Source organism: Eretmochelys imbricata, chromosome 2 (genome assembly GCF_965152235.1).
Source record: "Eretmochelys imbricata isolate rEreImb1 chromosome 2, rEreImb1.hap1, whole genome shotgun sequence".
NCBI classification, from domain to species: Eukaryota; Metazoa; Chordata; order Testudines; family Cheloniidae; genus Eretmochelys; species Eretmochelys imbricata.
Window position 1 is genome coordinate 85,026,485 of NC_135573.1, and position 17,657 is coordinate 85,044,141.

Below are 17,657 nucleotides of genomic sequence, written 5' to 3' on the forward strand. Positions count from 1 at the left end.
AGAAGAAGGAGCAAAAGAGCCTCTTGGCGTCTTGGGGGAGGTGGTGGTCTCCTCCCCCCCCCCTTTTTTTGGTCTGAAACTAGTCCGTGGGGGTGGGGAGGAAGAGCAGGGCTTGTTCAGTGCTATGCTAATCTTTTAAGCGCTCTTTTCTTGCTCTACACTGCTTTTCTTTCTTCTCCATTCGCTTCACCCTTAGGAATGGGTGGCTCATCCGGCAGCAACAGGAGGAGGCTAAGTCAGGGGCAGCTGTCAAAATCCTCCTCCCCCGCCCCCTTCCCAGTTTAATGATCAAACGCCTGGCTGGGAAGAAAGGCAGGAACCAGGAGGCGCAGAGGCTCTGCCCTGCACTGTCACATCACACGCTCTGTTGTGTGTGTGTGTGAGAGAGAGTATCCCCTCTCTCCCTCCCCTCTGCTGACAACCGTCTCCGCAGCCAGGGAGGAGGAGGAGGCAAAGCGGCTATTGCTCTGTTACTCTCTCACTTACTCATTGCTGAAAGGTGGGCGGAGGGTACCTTTCCCCCTGGTGCCTTTTCTCACGTTGACAAGCTGGGGCCCAGCACCGGAGAGGGGGGGAGAATAGAACAAAGACAGAAGAGGAGGGAAAGCACTAAATCCGGACCAAACATCCCAGGCAGAAGGAAGCTGTCAGCTGGCGGTGACACAACACACAGCCCATCGAAGCGCCCTGGTTAGCAGCCACGGCTGGGAAGGGAGCCCTCTGCCCGCCTTCCAAGTTGCAAAGCGGGGATTGCTCCGCACGCAAGAAAAGGCAACTTGATTTGTGCGTGCGGTGCCCGTTGGGTAGCAAGCCTCGCCAGCTGGTGCGGTCCGCGGCTCGAGACCACGATGAAAAGTAAAAAAGGTAGGGAGGGGTGCGTGCGTGCGAGGGTGAGAGAGACAGAGTGATTTGATTCCTCAGCGTGCTGTGGCGAAACCTGGATGGGAAAGTGGAAAGCATGTTGCTTTCGCCATTTGGAAATAACAGGCGTGTGGTTTAAACTTCACTGCAGTTTGATTTGGCTTATTAAATAAAGTGGAACCGGTTTTCTTCTCTCATACCCCCCCCCTTTTTTCTTTCTAAGCTGGTCCCTTTCCTCTTTGTTGAGCTCATGTCTGAAATGGCAGTTGATAATGTTTCACTTCCAGACAAAACACGAGGGGCTGTTTGGACGCTGCTTTCTTTCCATGCTGCTTGGCTCCCTGTCAAAAACCTGGTCAACTGCCTGCTTTGTCCCCAACAAAGTTTTATTTTCGCTTTTTTTTTTAACAGCCTTTTTCTTCCCTCTTTCCTCCTCACTCTAATTTCCCCAGTCCGGTCCCCAAGGACGGGACTGGAATTGTTTTCACAACTTTAAAAAACAAATCCCAACCCAAATACAACTCTCTGAGCAATGCAGTCTGAACAACGGGGTGGCAGGAGCTCTTTGTTTGCGAGTTAGCGTGGGGAAAGGGAACAAAAGCGAGGGGCTGTAGGAGAATTTAAAGTGAGTTTTTTTAATCGATCCGCAAATTTATCTCCAGCCTTTTGATCAAAGACTTTTCTTTCTTTCTTTCTTTTCTTTTTTGGAAAAGACTAAAAGTAAAGTGATTTAAAAACTTACCCACCACGTGGCGGGGAAGCAGCAAAAAAGACGTTTGAAAAACTTTTCATTGGTGTTACTTACGTAATTACCACTTGGACAGACTTTATAATCAAGGGATTGTCAGTATTTCCATCTGTAGTCCTCTGAGTATCTTGAAACCTTAAACGTGGCTGCGAAGAATTGGAAAACATTTTAAAAATTTGTTAGTCTCCAAGGTGCCACAAGTACTCCTTTTCATTTTGAAAACGTGGCTGCTGTTAAAAAAAAACATTTCGGATGTTTGTTTCCTCCTCAGTTCCCCCTCTTCTCATTTTTAAGGGCTAAACAGTCATGTAGATTAATGAATTTTTTCTATTTAAAGACCTTTAAAATATCCAAGATACTGAGAGTTTAAAAAGGAGCACTGCGCATGTTTACTACTCTAGAGCAGTGGTGTTTTTCCTACTACAGGCTCTTGTGGTTCAAGAGTACAGAAATCTACTTCATTGTTAATGTTCCTGGAGCCATCAGAGTATGTGTTTATATACACCTATTAAGCACCTTCTGAATTCTTGGTGTATAATTTAAGATGTGCTCTAATATAGTTTGTAGTTCTCATAAGTAATCTTGGACTATACTGATTTAAAACAAAACATACAAAGGAAATTCAGCCCCAAAGGCAAAGTTTAGACAACAATCAGTGCGGGTCCTGTTTACACTCTCAAAAAAGCAAGGAATTCAGAGTTAAAACCGAAACTTTGTATTTATATAACCCACCCTCCCTGCCAAATATTTCAGTGTTCTCCTAACTGGAGTGATTTTAGATAACAACACGTGTTGCATACCAAGCCCAGCCCTCTGTACCTAGAGACAGTTACAGCCTTGACTCTAGATTTTCCCATTTTTGTAGATTTATTCAGATTGTTACGGTTACTGGAGATATATGGTTTTACTGAATTATTTAGACTAGTTATTTTTAGAACATTCCTGTGCTCCCTATTTCACAGTAGTGGTGATGAGTTGGCTTCCTGTCTGCTGCTGCTTCCATTGTTCAGATTCCTCTCCCGGAGGGCAGCTACTGGTTGTCTAAATACCAACTTCACACACTTCCAACTCTTATTGTCATCTCCCTCCAAACTAAATATGTGTGAAAAATGCTGACGAGGTTACCATGTCTGCCTATGTATTTCTCTCAGTGTGTAATCTGCCTTGTGATTTGGGAGTTCTGCACTGCAACAATGAAAGGCGGCATGTTGGAAGGCAAACCTTTGAGACAGAAGACCATTGGTTTAGAGTTTATGTGGCAGAAATTAGGAAGTGAGAAGAAACTCAAAGATGCATGGAAACTTTTCAAGGAAGTTAGGACAATGATTTCTGTTGGTTTTTTTTAATTAAAGGTTGGGCTTGCAGTTTGCATTTGTGGCCTGTATTTTGATACTCAAGTTTCAGAGCATGACCTGATTTCAGATTTCTTTCTTGTAGTCTAAAAAAAATTAAAATTTGTTTTCTATAGTTACAGCCAAGTTTGCCTACTCTGTGAAACCAGTAAAGCTCAAGCAACTCAGAGGAAAGAAAACTGGTTCTTCCACTTGTAAAATCACATTTAAAGAAAAAGGAAAACTTTTCTAATTTTCTGCTATGGAAAATTCCCTTACACATCCCCATAGCTCCTGTGTCTGATCTGGTTAATTATCAATACTATTTAACTTGATTTTTTTAAGAAAAGATTCACAAACCTTTAACTAAAGTTCCTTTCCAAATTGCTATATCTTAAGTTAAATCCCTTAAACCTCTTCCCGTGGGTGGCAAAAGTTTATTTCTTAAATAATAAAAATTATCAGGGTACGCTTACTCTATAGGCTGGTATGTTTTTACATATTAATGACATATTCATACCATCTGTTATTTCTGGTCTAGCCAGTTATTTCCATGTTCTTTATGGTGTACCTGTTAAGTCCTAAAGACTATATGAAGTTAGGTAGCCCCTACCTATACTAGTTTCCTTTTAACCATCCTCACTTATCTGTATTAAAGGTCACAAACATACATACATATATATACTTTGTTTTAGCTCATCATCACCTATCTAGGCTAACAGTCTCAAACATATGTATGCTAACTTGTATTAGCTCAGCATGCAGGATGCGGCCTGCAGGTTCCTTGCATTACAGCCAGAAATACTCTTAATACAAATTTATAATCCTATTATAAAACAAATAATCAAACCCATAAGAAAAAATATATTAGCAGGCAGGCTAGCCCCTATAAGCTACACTTGCTAGTTGGCTATTGTAGTCTCCAATCCTGCAAAGACATAGCCCTGTTGAAGATTATGCATGTGTAGTCCTAGTGAAGTCAATTACAGGAAGATTGGGGGCTTTTTAGATTGGAAATAATATCTAGATATATACATGTAAAACCCAACCAAAGAAATTTACAGAAACATAAAAATTGAGCTAGATTATCCATGAGCTGATCTAATCTATTCCTTCTGCCAAAGGAGACTGTGCCTTGCAGTATACTTATTCAGTTTCAAGTGATTCAAACAATTGGTTTCTACCAGTTCTCTTGTGAAGCTCTGCCATAATACAAGAGGATATTTTTACTGATATTCAGCCTAAATTTTAATTTTCTTAACTTCATTCTGTTTCTCCTAGTTAAGGCCCCAATCCATCCCAAATAATTCTTTCTCCTTTTTGGTGTTCATACTTTATAAGTACTGATAGTTTTTTCCATATCAACTTTAGTTATCATTTTGAAAAACTATGCACATTTTTTTTTTTCCCTCATCAGATTTATGCCTCCAGGCCTTTTAACCAGGAAGCTTTAACTGAATTCTTTCCTGTTATTTAGTATCATCCAGATATTGAGGTGCTCAGAATTTTATGCAGTGTTCAAGGCATGATCTCACTAGCAATGAACAAGAAAGGGACCTACGAACTCTTTGGCCTGTGATGTCATGCATGCATGTATGTATGTATGTATGTTAAATTCTCTACATGCTGCAAGACTAGAAGCTGGGTGCAGGTAAATCAATTCACATTATATAAAAGAGAGGGGCCTGCTGATCCTACAACCTTTAGGAATAGTCCTCACTGAAATCAGTGAAACTATTTTTGTATGAATAAGGACTGCTTATCTGAGTAAATCTTATAGAATTAGAGCCAGGGTCACTTCTTAGGTCCAGTTTACATACAGTGCACCAGTTCAGTTTAAGTAGTGCAAAACACTCTGTAGACATTCTTGCATCAGTTTAAGAGGGGCTTATTTTAGTTTAAACATATAATCAACTGAAGCTAACTTGTAAAAGCCTGATTTAAACAGAAATAAGTGTCCACAAAGCCTTTTATACCAGTGTAACAGAATCAGTTTAAAATTCACAACTTAAAAATAAAATGGAGGTATTCTGCATGTAGAGAAGCCCTTATTCTGGGTTTGTAAATAGCAGTAAATGGTCCAGACATGGAGCTTAGGTGGGAAGCCTTTCAACTGTGCCCTGCTAAAGAGGAAACCAAAAGCATATAGTCTGATTACTAACAAGAAGGAAAAACAAAGCTGAGTTGCAATCAGCGTGAATGTTCTAATGAAAACAGAGGTTTGACAGCAACAACGTGGCTTCTGCTATAGTAGAGTATCAGCTGAGGTTGTATGAGATCTACAGCCTTAACTTCCTGTTGCTACAGCTTCCGCACATGCCGCTGGAGATGTTTGTTAAAGGTTCAGAGGTCTGGGGCTCTTTTATTTAAATGAGCTCATTTGAATGAGAAGCTGCAATGCCGTTTGTTCCTGTTTAACCAAAACCTGTTTTGTGTCATAAAATTGAGGGAACACGGCACACTAAGGAAGCAGCTCAAAGGGCAGACTCCAGTGTTGTTTCATATCTTTTTTCATTACTGTGTTACAGTTAGGAAACTTACAGTTGTTTGAAGGGCATCTTTATTTTATTATATTTTTAAAAAAAGAAATGTGATCTCAGAAAGATTGCATTTGCAACAAATATTTTTGGTGGTTGGTTTTTTGGGTAAATCTTTATGTCAAATTTTAGCAGCGGGTAAAGAACAATGGTTCCAAACCTAAACCTTTGTTATCAAAGCAGAGCTCTGGTCTTACTGTTTAGAAAGAAGCTTTGCATGGAATGTTTACTTAACCTAGAGAGTTTAATCTCAAATGATTTTTATATAACCGCACTTATGAATGTAAATTTACTCTTGTGAGGAGGCACACTGGCTGCAACTCCTTGGTTCCTACTTTGCACCATAGCTGTGCCTTCAGCTCCTTCATTTCTGCTTTTCACTATTGTCTTTTCCTGTCTCCCAAGGTCTCTGTTTTGATAAGTGGCTCTGTAGTCTAATGTTTTATCATCCTCTTAAAAAAATCAGTGCAGCAACATTTTTAATCTGCCCCAAGCAAAGACAGCAATGTTTGGAACATTAGGTAAATTCATAGATTTCAAGGCCAAAAGGGACTATTATGATCATCTGTTCAGACCTTCTGCATAGCACAGGCCATAAAACTTCCCCCAAAATAATTCCTAGAGCAGATCTTTTAAAAAAGCATCCAGTCTTGATTTAAAAATTGTCAGGGGATGGAGAATCCACAACAACCCTTGGTAAATTGCACCAATGGTTAATACTTTCACTGTTAAACATTTAAAAACGCCTTATTTCCAGTCTGAATTTGTGTAGCTTCAACTTCAAGTCATGAGATTGTGCTATACCTTTCTCTGAATTCTGTAAACTAATTTTAGCTACTCATATGTCTACTTTACAGTTAGTGAACTGCTGTGTTGAGCCATCATAACTTACTTTTCAAGCAAAGTAATATTTTAATGTGAAGCTATTAGGGTCCTGATAGATTTCCATCCCGCCGCCCTTGAAAATACCACATACATGCACTTCTGAAATACAATTCAGAATTTACCGTGAGTTGGTTATTTAAATTACCTGTCATTGTTTTTGTTCCCTGACTGGATAACTTATGTAACTAAGCATCATAGAGCAAATTGTATATTCAACTGTAACATTCAGAGTGTTGGTTAGTTACATAAATCATCCAGACAGGAAACAGAAACATTACCCCACAAGTTACTTAAGTAACCACCACAGACTGAATTGTGAATATTTTTATTAACAAAAAAATTCCCTGGATAAATCTGAATAATTGCAAATGACAAATTCAAGAATACTGTGAGTTGCTCGTGACTAGAGATAAGGCAAAATTTCAAATGCTTAACTCTGTCACACTGCATTTGTGCATTTCGTAGGTATCTGTGAAAGTACTATGCAAAAACTCACAATTAGTTCTCTCTTTTGGGTCTGACATCAATTGCCATTAAATCTTTAAGTATGACCATAAATGTAGAGTTTCATAGTTGTATTTTTTCACAGGCATTGCTTCCATTTTAATAGAACTGATCTTTTTCTCTAGTTTAAGTATTAGTTTTGAAATTTGGACAGCTGCCCATATGAAGCCTTTCTGCCTGGTGTTTAACTTTGCTTGCTATTATAAAAGTGAAAGTTTCTTCTCTTTTTTAAATGAAATGGATGTTCAAACTAACTTAAAAGTGATTTAGGGCCTCGTTTTCCTTTTGTCATTTCTAGAAAATGCTTTTGAAACCTACTGTGAATCAAAAAAACTTCTGAACTGTGCTAGCTGAATCTAATGGTATCTGTGATTTAGATTTATATATGGTTTGTAAGATTCCTAAAATTTCTGGTGGGATTAAAGTACTTAAAGCCAAAGCAAAGTTTCCTTTGTGGACTTCAGTGCTATTGGTTTTGTTTCCTCAGTCACACTGTACACTTTACTAAAAGAGCAGAATTGCAGCCCGTTGTTCAGCCACAGAATATGAAGTATTTGATTGTTCACATATTGTAGTTCCAAATTATTAGTAATATGGTTTACTGCATTAATTATAGAGGACAGAGACTAAATGAGATATTGAAATAAATTCCTTCTCTGTGGGAGAAAAATGTGCAGTAAAACTGTAAATCTAGAGTCCTTGCAGTAAACATATGTCAAAATCTGAATAAGTACACTACTTGAAGTGTGAGGAAAACTATAAGGTTCAAAGCATAGGTAATTAGGGCAAAGTTGAAGTGTGGCATGTTCTCTAGAAAAATAAATGATAGCAATTCTATACTACCTTGTGGCACTATTTAGGCACTTACTGTTACCTTGCTGTACACTTTTTCCTCAGTGAGTGAATTTTGTGTCACTTTAGAAGAACCAGCCACAACTTGCTTTCTGTTCTTTTCCTGTGTCATTCATTTTTATTAATAATTCTGGAAAGCGCTGTTAACATTTTAAACCTATAAAGCTATCCTTAATCAGAAGGAGACACACCAGCATGTTAAATTGTAATTCAATACAGCCAAGGTTTAGGTTGGGTGTATGTTTTGAAATTCTTTTCTATTGGCTTTTTGCCTAGCCATGAAACAGCCTTGAAGAAAAAAGATTGTTGGAGGCATACCACAGTAGCACCCTTTGCTGACCAACATTTGGCATGATATTGGCATCAGATGGAAGTTACTTACTGCATGTGACCAAATAAAAGGTTGCTAAGGGAACCAGTAAATGAGGTTGTGTGGAGAAATGTCCCCTAGGAATAGGTAGTTGGTGCTACTTTTGTTACAGTATACATCCTCTAAACGTGAGGCCTGGTTTGACTCACAATAAAAGCACAAGACATCTGAACTGGCAAGGAATTGTCCACTTGTTAATGCTTCATAAATTAAAAAATAATTTATTTGTTTACATATAATTATATATTTTTAAATTAGGAAGCAGAGAGAGAGAGAGAGGTGTTGAAGTGAAAAATGCTGCAATAAGAAGTGTATTGAATTGAAGTGACTATTCTCACCTTTTTATTACTGTAGGTGTAGCTGCAATATCTGGCAGTGAGACGGAGGATGATGACACCATGGATGTCCCACTGGATCTTTCCTCTTCCACTGCGTCAGGCAAACGGAGGAGACGTGGTAACCTGCCCAAGGAATCAGTGCAGATTCTTCGGGACTGGCTGTATGAGCACCGATACAATGCCTATCCGTCAGAACAAGAAAAAGCAGTATTGTCCCGACAAACACACCTTTCTACACTACAGGTATTTTTAAAAGCTCCAATTAAAATAAAAATGAGCCTTTGTTTTAACTTCTGAAGTTACCCACTCTGTAGTCTCTCTAAAAATGTTCATATTACAGATGTCATTTTCTTTATATGTTGTTACTGTTTGTGTTGTGGTAGCACCCAAAGGCACTGACTAGGATTAGGACCCTGTTGTTCTAGGTAGTGTATGAACACAATCTTACAGATGATGTCCCTGATACATGCTTAATTTTGCACATTGTGACTAAAGTGACTTCAATGGGTCTACAGACAGTGCATGAAGTTAAGCATGTGCATTAGTCTTTGTAGGATTAGGATCTAAAAGGCACTTTGCATACAAGCAAAGTGATCAGGGTGATAAGCACATGTATTAGCAGTATAATTTTCTTTACGCTATTAAAATGGTGACTTTGGGCCTAATCCTACACTTGAGTATATGTAACTTTTATTTATATGAGTCTTCTTGATTCATAAAGTCAGTGGGACAATTCACATGGGTAAAGCTATTCATATGCATGAGTGTTTGCAGGATGAAATTATTTGGGAATTGTGAGTCAGGAAATTTGGGTTTTATTCTGCCACTGAAACATGTGTGACTCTGGGCATTTCACTTAGCCTTTCTGTGCCTCTCTTTCCTCCATTGTAATATGGGCATAACCTCATAGGAAAGCTGAGAGACTTTAGGGCTTGTCTACATTAGCGAGTTTACAGTGGCACGACTGTACTGATGCAGCTGCACCACTGTAAAATCGCTAATATAGCCTGTCTCCTGCCAAGAGAATGCTGTCCACACCGGTGCTTCTGTTGGTGTAACTTACGTCACTCCGGGGTGTTTTTTCACAGCCCTGAGCGACATAAGTTATACCAACAAAAGTGATAGTCTAGACAAGCCCTTAGTTCATGAATGCTTGTACATTTTAAAATCTTTGGATGGAAGGTCATGTAGGATTGCAAAGTATTATTATTAGTGGTAAATTTTATTTTTTTATCTTTATAGAGCAGTATTTTGATATAAATGTTGCAATTAGTTAAGTAAAATCTCTTTAATATAACATTGTGAGGAAAAACTACTTTATATAGAAGTACTTAAAAAAAAAAAAAAAAAGACGTTAAGTCATCTGTTATTGCCCAGGAAACTGGTTTGATATTTAAACAAGGATGCATTTCAATGAGGTAATTCATGTTATGTCTGTTGACACAGTCAGTTGAGCAGGAAAAATCAGTAACTGTTTGTGGGAGGAGTGGCTCTTTTAATAGAGAAAAGGTTTTCCTGTTGTTAATTAACCTAAATGCAGAGAACAATAGGTAATAGGTTAATATATGTTCAGAGTTAAAAGCTAAACCTTTCACTTCAGGCTAGCAGTCTTCTTCTTTTTTTTTTTTTTTTTGCAAGGGAGAGAAGAGCTGGGGGTAGAAGAAGAAAGAAGAGAAAGGTTTTTACTAGATGTGTCAGAACTTGTCTATCAGTCTCTTTTGTTGTAGAGTTAAGGAAACTGCTTGGAGGGATTCATTAATCTAACTGAAAGACTCTACTGGCATGTAGTGCGGAAGTGAATGAAGGTAGAAATTAAGATATCATTATGTTCCCAGGTCTGCAACTGGTTTATCAATGCACGCCGCAGGCTTTTACCTGACATGCTGAGGAAGGATGGCAAGGATCCAAATCAATTCACTATCTCACGAAGAGGGACCAAGATTTCTGAAGGCAACCCAGTGGAGTCTTCCACAGGCACAAAAAACTACATTCCACTGTTAGAAGAGAACTCATTTCTTTCTGGTACCACAGGACTAAACAAGGCTGTCTCTTCTAAACCTTCTTCCCCAGGATCTGTTTTGGCTCGACCTTCAGTGATTTGCCATACCACTGTAACTGCATTGAAAGATGCCCCTTTCCTTTTGTGCCAGTCATCTGGTGTAGGCCCGACCACCGACCTGCAGGAGACATCAGCTAGCAGATTCACAGACAACTCTCTTGCATACCACGAGGATGCTTCTAAACTGGGACCTAGTACAACTGCACAAAGTGGCCTTTTCAACACTCCTCCTCCTACCCCACCAGACCTCAACCAAGATTTTAGTGGATTTCAGCTTCTGGTGGATGTTGCACTGAAAAGGGCAGCAGAGATGGAGTTGCAGGCAAAACTTATGGCCTAATTCCCCCTTTTTTTTTTCAGGCAGGAATTTAACAAATATGTGATTATTGCTGCCCATGTGATATCAAAAGACTAACTGCATTTTTTATTATTATTATTATTAATCTTATTTGCACAAGGGATTGCTGAAATGAAGCTTCCTGTCACTGAGGTGGTCTTCAGTGAAATATGGTCATTCCAAGAATTATAAACTTAAAGCTACTGTAGAAACAAAGGGTGTTTTTGTTTGTTTGTTTGTTTTTATGTTTCTTAGTAGGTTTTTCATAATGTGAGATGGTTCCCAAGATCATGTGATTTTTGTTTTCGTTTCTTTCAGACTGTGCAATATCTAGTAATGATGTAGACTTCTTATCATTCCTATATGGAACAGAATATACCGACATGCTGTCTAAAACAAATGTTCAATTTTTTTAAACAATATGAATCTGGATGATTATGCTTTTTTTCCACGATGTAATAAAATATTTTCTTTAAAAATGGATGCATACAGTGTGTTTTGTTGAACAGGAGCTTCACAGGGGACACCAAGTTGTGCTCCAAATATAACCAAAATAGAAAGAAGCCAGCATGAGCTTGAAAAGGATGCCTTCTCTCTGTGTCGATCAGAGACCTACACTAGCAAATTACAAAGTTGTTGTAAAAAGGATGTTTATAGGGATGAGGTGGACCAGAGCTACCTGACAGTGTCCTCTTGGGCTGAGCTTTTCAAAGGAGCCAAAGGGAGTTATGTGCCCAACTCCCATTGACTTTCAGTGAGATTTGGGCACCTCTCTCTTCCTTAGAAATCCCTTAAAAATCCCAGCCTCATTCCTTAAATATTGCTGAATTGATGTACATTGACAGCTCAGGGGAGAACATTCTCTTGAAGGTGAACTGAAAAGAGTAGACCAGTTGCGTTTGTGCTCTTCACTGGTCTTTTGTGATGTACAGAGAAGGCCTCAGAATTTTTTTCCTGCCTCTTTTCTTACACCAGTAATGTCAGGGGGTTGATTTGCCTGTTTTTTCTGGTAGACTGGAGTGGGATAGACATCACAATAAGTTGAAATATGACGTGCAATTTTCCCAGCCCGGAAGTGAGATATGAGGGATAAAATTTTCAAAAAGTCCAAGTCTATGGGCTCATGTTGAGGCACCTTTCTGCTTAGGTGCTTAGTAGAATTTACGAAAGCTCTTAAGTGAGTGAGGAACTTAGGCACCTTGTGTGATTTTACAAAAGATCCTAAATATCTTTGAAAATGTGTCTGAAGTCACTTCTGAAAATGGGCCTTAAGCTTCTAAATCACTTACCTGTTTCTAAAAAAAATTTACCCTAAGAGCTGCAGCTTGGATTTCAGTCTATTTGAATGTCGCTACCCAACTCCAGTCCTCCAGCTACAAAATCAACCCCCGCCTTCCTCTGAAAAATCAGTTCCCTAATGATTTTATAGTGTTTTGGGGGTATGTCAAGGGGAGGGTCATTCAGGACATCTTTATATAAGTAAAAACAATTTTTTTTTCTTTTGGTGCATTGCAGTAGACTTCAATCCTTTGGAGATAATAGACAGGTCTATATCCTCCTGAGTATTCTTTGGCTGGAAGTCTGGAACTCTTAAAAGATTTAAACTTCATTGCTGCTTTAGCTTTATTTATTCTGCCCATCTCTTGCTCTCCATTCACTTCCATGTTAGGGGTTACATGTGCTGCACTTTTTAAAAACAAATTCAATGGTTAGGCGACTCTTTTGGTTGAAAATATGACACTCCAAGGTCATCTCGTATGTTGTATGTTTAGAAAATACTAACTATATTTGAAGGAAAATAGAAGTATTTTGTATATAGGTAAAACTTGTAACTTTTTTTCAGCATAGGCAGACATAACTGTAGGCACCAGGGAGAATGTACCTTGTTTTCACAGAAGAAGCATTTTCAGGTTCAGAAACTTTCTACACTGTTGTTATTTCCCAGCCTGGCTAGACACAGTTCTTTCTTCTTTGTGCTGTTTTTATTGGAATACCTATACAAAATGTTTAATTCCAGTTTTATAACTACCTGTAAATATATATCATAAGTATACTTCTTCATAAGTGTGAGGTTGACTCTCAGAAGGAAAAATCTGGTCATAGATTGTAAGGCCAGAGGAGTGATCATGTAGTCTGACCTCCTGTATAACATAGGTCATAGAACTTCCCTGAAATAATTTCTAGGACATATCTTTTGGAAAAACATCCAATCTTGATTTAAAAATAGGCAGTGATGGAGAATCCACCATAATGCTTGGTAAATTCCAATGGTTAATTATCCTCTGTCTTTAAAAAAAAAGTACACCTTTATTTCCAGTCTGAATTTGTCTAGCATCAACACCCCACCATTTCTAGATCAATGAGTTAGAATCAGTCAATCAATTGCTAGATCAATGAGTCCATTATTATATATTTGTTCCCTTTGTAGGTACTTACAGATTGTAATCAAGTCACTCCTTAACCTTCTCTTTTTTAAGATAGATTGAACTCTTTGAGTCTATATATCTCTATAAGGCATGTAGTCTAATCCTTTAACCATTCTCTTGGCTTTTTCTGAACCCTCTCCAATTTAGCAACATCCTTCTTGAATTGTGGGCACCAGAACTGGACACAGTATTACAGTATTCCACTGAATGCATCCGATGAAGTGAGCTGTAGCTCATGAAAGCTTATGCTCAAATAAATGTGTTAGTCTCTAAGGTGCCACAAGTACTCCTTTTCTTTTGGCAGATACAGACTAACATGGCTGCTACTCTGAAACCAGTATTACAGTAGTGGTTGCAGTAGTGCCAAATATTGAGGTAAAATATCCTCTCTACTCCTACTTGAGATTCCCCTGTTTATGCATCCTAGAATTGCATTACCTCATGTTCAGCCACCAGGACCCCAAATCAATAAGGGAGGAATTGTTTTACATTCTCCTGTGGTATGGGTATTGTCTGAAATGGTGCTAGAGGCTAATTACTTTGATGATCTTTGCTTTGAAGTTTTATGTAACATACAAGAGGGAGATGGAGTTTGCTGCTCACTATCCTGACTCACACACCCCAGGCATTGGGTTAAGGAGAAACTGACCTTAAGCAAAAATTAAGCTAAATGTTTTCTGAAGTGTGTAAACAAGCGCCCATTCACATAGTTTTCCCCATGTTCCAGATTACTTCTGGCTGCTGCTAGGGTGTTCTGAGTCGGGGGAGGGGTGAAAAATGGAAGGAAACCAGGCCATAAAAAGGCAGTCTTTTCTGAGATCTTTTTTCATTTCTTACCCTTTTAAATGGGACGTTTACTCATCAGATTGAAAAATATTAAGAGATTCACTTGCTGACTTCCGCAGTTCCACTAGAATAGCGACCAGCATGAAGGTGCAGGAGGATGAGGGAGAAAGCTGCTGTTGCTCATAGCTAAAATAGTCTTAGCTGTGAAATAAGAACGGTGGGCTGTAGGCCTGATTTTCATTTACCCAGATGTCATGGGATCAGGCTAATAATCTCTACTGAATGGTATAGGTACCATTCTGGGGACTTCTTGAATTTGCAACCTATTTTATTTGGGGCCAAACTTTATTATTTTTATTAAAGCAGCAGCTAGACGCCCCAGTCAAGAGTAGAAGCCCTTTGTGCTGGGTGCTACTTAACCATAGAGTAAGGACTCTTCCTGCCCTGAGGAGTTTATTTAATTTGGAGGTAAAAAAATGTGACTCATGTCGAAGTGTCTACCAAAATAATCTCAAAAGAGAGTTTTATTTACTGTTTGCTGTAAATTAGTCCTGGTAAGCTCTGGGAAGACTTCTCAACAGATTGGAACAGTGGTGATGCAGTCACTGCGGTACTAGCCAGCAAAGGGACTAAGATGACTTCAGAACAAAACCGTGGCGATAAATTTAGGGTATCAGATGGAGCTAGAGCTTAAAACTGAACATGAGGCCATGTAGCTAATGAGTAAGGCTGGGAGAAGTGTGCCTGCCAGCCACTCAGCCTTGAAAGAACAAAAGCAAAGTTTATTTCAGGAAACGATGTTTAAAAAACATTCAAACAAAAAAAAGAAAAGAAATAATGAGACGACAGAAGCAGCTCTGACAGTTTTTGCTGCTGGGATAACTGGTGCTATAGCTAATTAAAACAAAACTGTCAAGTACTGACCACTACCTAAATTCAAGAGGCACAACCAGATTGACATTTAGCACCACTCGCAGAACCCAAGGAGAGGAGGAGAGGACATGACACCGTTGTTTACCACATTTGACTAGAGAGCAATAACGTATCCTCTGCTGGAACAGAGTAAGTGACCAGAGAGGCATGACAGACCTATGCCAGTAAAAACAGCTCACTCACAAATTGATCAAAAGCCAAGAAAACTATGTTGCTGAATATCTATAGCTTGAGTGACGACAGAGACAGTCTCTGTCTACTATGCAGAAATGATGAAACTCGACTCAGGAATCTTCAGACTGGGGCTGGTGGTATCACAACTGTGGCTGTATTCTTAAGCTTAGTTCAGTGCAGAGGCCTGGGAGCTTGGAAGCATAGCAGCCAGCTTCGTGTGCTGAAGGGAATAGTCTCACTGCCAGCACTGCACTCTCTTGCTGGTGCTAGGGGCCATTCTCATCCCACTTTCCCCACCCTGCCCTTCTAACAAGCCGCAAGGAGGGGTGGAGCTAGAGACTGGTCTAGCTCACTTGAAGTCGGAGCAGCTTGTTTCCAGGCGCCTGGGTGGCACTGACCCAACTTCTGGAGTGCTGCATGAGCATGAATTGAACCGGGAAAGTGAGAAGTAAGGGTGGAGTCGGTACCATGCTGAATGGGAAGAGGTTTGAAGGAGAAAGGAAGCAGAACTTGGGATCTGGAGGGAGCACCAGTGGAGAGCATAACAGGAATATGTATGGCCTGGAGAGAGGGAAAGAATACCCAAAGTCTGTAACCAAATGATGTGGGGATGTACTGCCTATGTTGTATGTGTACGATGAACATACTGAGTATTAGTTATACCTATTGTGTTTATGTCATTTACAGTTAACAGCACGTTGTATAACTCAAAAGTTTGTATTGTTCAGATTATTGGTCTGCATGTTTCAGCATTCTGTGCTGGCTTTCTGCAAATGCTATAAACATATTTCGATATTAGCGTGCAATTCTTTTAAGAGCCATTTCAATTTTTTCTCCATGCCAATGACTGTTTCAGTCCAGTGTGTATTAAATTTGTTAACCTTTTCTCCTTGTTGCCAGATGTCAAGTCCACAAACACAGCAAATGTTGCTGGTGCAGAATGTTACTTGTTTTAAGTCTGTTTACTGGGTTCTCACGTTCTTATGTCTTCATCCTGTTTCACTGGTTTAGCTGGATCTTTGCCTATAGCTCCAGTATTTAGATTAAAATGAAAGAGGTTAGATTATCCACAGTCTAGGGCAATGTCACTTAATCCTGGCCCCATTCTTGATGTAATAATTACATTAATGTGTGATGTATAGTCTCCACTGTTCACTTGAATAATCCGTTCCATGTCATGAGTGGGATTTCCTCACAGTTGTGCAACATATTGACTTCCAGTATTACACAAAATACTGCTGGTTATGTTGCAAACTCAAAACTCAGACCAGCTGTATCCAAAGGCTCACAAAGGTTTGTACCAGACTCACATGAAATTCAGTATTTCATGGTGTTTCAATTTGAAATTAGATGTCAATCAGCCATTTCGCTTGACGTACACTTTGAGATTTGGAATTCATTGGCAGGGTTGCACTTTTGCCATCTCCAAGCATTCAAAAGTCAGGAGCCAATTCCCCCCCCTCCCCGCTCCCCGCCCCGCAAGTCATGAGATTCGCTTAAGAATCATTAAATCTTTTTTTTAAAAAATGGATTCTGCCTTTTTCATTTGCCTTCTGTTTTTTGAGCCTTTAGGGTGTAGCTGGACCACATGTTCAAGCTTTTCTCCACACCCATAAGAACTAAAGGCTTGCTTTGTTCTTTAGAAGGAAGCTGAAATTCTTGCAATCACATGACTCCAGGAACTAGGGCTTAAGGAAAATATTGCAAGATTTACCAACCACTCATGAGAGTTTTCAGCACTGGGTTGCAAACCAATGAGGATATAAACTTGAGGCGGGAGTTTGTATGAACTCCTGTGACATAAAAGTGCAGGGATGCACATCTCTACAGTTAGGTTATACGTATACAGCAGCCTGCCATGGTGAGCCTTGATTAAGTATGGATCAGAGTTACTGTGTAAATCAGACTTGTCTCACCAGCTAATCCCATGCTTGGAGAGTGGGCAGAGTTGCTACCACCCTTCTTTAGTGTTTCCACCCAGAAAGAAATAGCTCTAGACCCAGATCCTGCAAATACTAGCACACATGCTTATCTTGGGGAACAGGGGACTACTCACATGTGTAAAGTTTCTCTCAGTGATTCCACAGGAGAACCGTGGTGATTGGTTTCTGAGCGGATGGGTTGAATTAGGGCATCACTGGCTGTTCTGGCCATGCCCCCATATCCATTTGGGGCTGCCTCTGACCATTGGCTGGTCCTTTCCCAAGGATGCGGATGCTGCTTTTGACCACAGCAACTTCCCAGCATTTGTCCAAAGGCTTTCCATCAGTGTGGGGCGGGGTCTTGTCCCTGGGTTTATGCCAGTGGAGTCCAGTATGAACATGGTCTGAATCTGGCCATATATCACATGTAAGCAACTCAGGCTTGGTCTAAACTACACAGTTAGGGTGACATAAGCTGCTTTACTTTGACCTAATAATGTCTGTGTCTACACTACCAGGTCACTTCTGCCGATCCGACTTTATTACTCCACCTCCAAGAGAGGCGCAGCACTTAATTCAACATAGTTAGGTTGC

At 39.6% G+C, this 17,657-nt stretch overlaps 1 protein-coding gene across 1 annotated transcript; it reads left to right on the forward strand.

The window, feature by feature from the left end:
* The first annotated feature begins 639 nt into the window (after positions 1 to 639).
* Positions 640 to 11,208, forward strand: TGIF1 (TGFB induced factor homeobox 1). The gene is made up of 3 exons (XM_077809052.1): positions 640 to 864; positions 8,443 to 8,669; positions 10,262 to 11,208. The coding sequence occupies exons 1-3, from the start codon at positions 849 to 851 to the stop codon at positions 10,823 to 10,825; spliced, it is 807 nt and encodes a 268-aa protein (XP_077665178.1). The 5' UTR covers positions 640 to 848; the 3' UTR covers positions 10,826 to 11,208.
* The last annotated feature ends 6,449 nt before the right edge of the window (positions 11,209 to 17,657 follow it).